Raw genomic sequence first — 862 nt, forward strand, 5'->3', positions numbered from 1 at the left:
TATTTTTACGGCGTTTTCGTATTTTCGAAATATTTCGGTTTTATTTCTTTTGTTTGTGGTCTTAATTGTTCTGTTTTCCTCTTTTTCTTCTTTTCTTTCCTTTTTTTCGTTTTCTTTGATTCATTTTTACTTCTTCTTTTATTCTGTATTCGTCTCTCGCTTTCCAGTTATATTTTCTTTCGTATATCTTCCAACATACGTAAAAAACACATATAACATCGATATACATTATTAAGTAAAAGATTAGATATAAAAGAAACATTGCTGACGTCTATTTGCTATTGAAGGCACGTGTCACTGTCTCCTTTTCTTTTATATATTTCTACTGTTTTTCTTCCGCTTTCCGTGCGAAAATATGAATAAAAGAATACGAAAAATACTGTAGAAATATTTCAAAAATCTATGCGCACAATTGGCACTGACCGCTCGTCTGTTTCCGCTTTTGGCCTTTCCTATATATTTATATTCTTTTTTTTCTAACTATCTCTATACGAAAAGAAAGTCAAAATAAAAGAGTCATCATTAATATTCTCTTTATTACTTGATACGAAGAAACAAAAGACAAACACATTCACACTTAAATAAGAAAAAAAAAAAATTGACAACCCACTCGGCCAACTGAACGCTCATCGCCTTTCTTTTGTTTTTTCCTTGCAGCACGCGGCGGGACCCCAACCTGCCCAGTCTGGCGGACGTCGACCCAGCGCCCCCGTGCTCCACTCGGGCACCAAGTTCCGCCACGGCCTCCTCCAGCTGATGATCCACACCATCGACCCGCTGCACGATGGTGAGTCCTACGCTGACGCCGCCCACCGCCGTGTCACTCTTCACCATCCCGAGGGGTCCGAGGTCCGTCATTACC

General features: G+C 39.4%; 1 protein-coding gene across 3 annotated transcripts in view; it reads left to right on the forward strand.

Annotated features, from left to right (window-relative positions):
• The window catches only part of LOC119594393 (sodium/potassium/calcium exchanger Nckx30C-like), a 174,335-nt gene that overhangs the window by 107,365 nt on the left and 66,108 nt on the right, over positions 1-862 (forward strand). For all 3 annotated transcript variants that reach the window (XM_037943455.1, XM_037943456.1, XM_037943457.1), the window contains exon 5: positions 658-787. In XM_037943455.1, coding sequence (XP_037799383.1) covers positions 658-787 — 130 coding nt within the window. The remainder of the gene's footprint in view (positions 1-657; positions 788-862) is intronic.

The sequence above is a fragment of the Penaeus monodon genome, chromosome 33, assembly GCF_015228065.2.
Source record: "Penaeus monodon isolate SGIC_2016 chromosome 33, NSTDA_Pmon_1, whole genome shotgun sequence".
NCBI lineage: Eukaryota > Metazoa > Arthropoda > Malacostraca > Decapoda > Penaeidae > Penaeus > Penaeus monodon.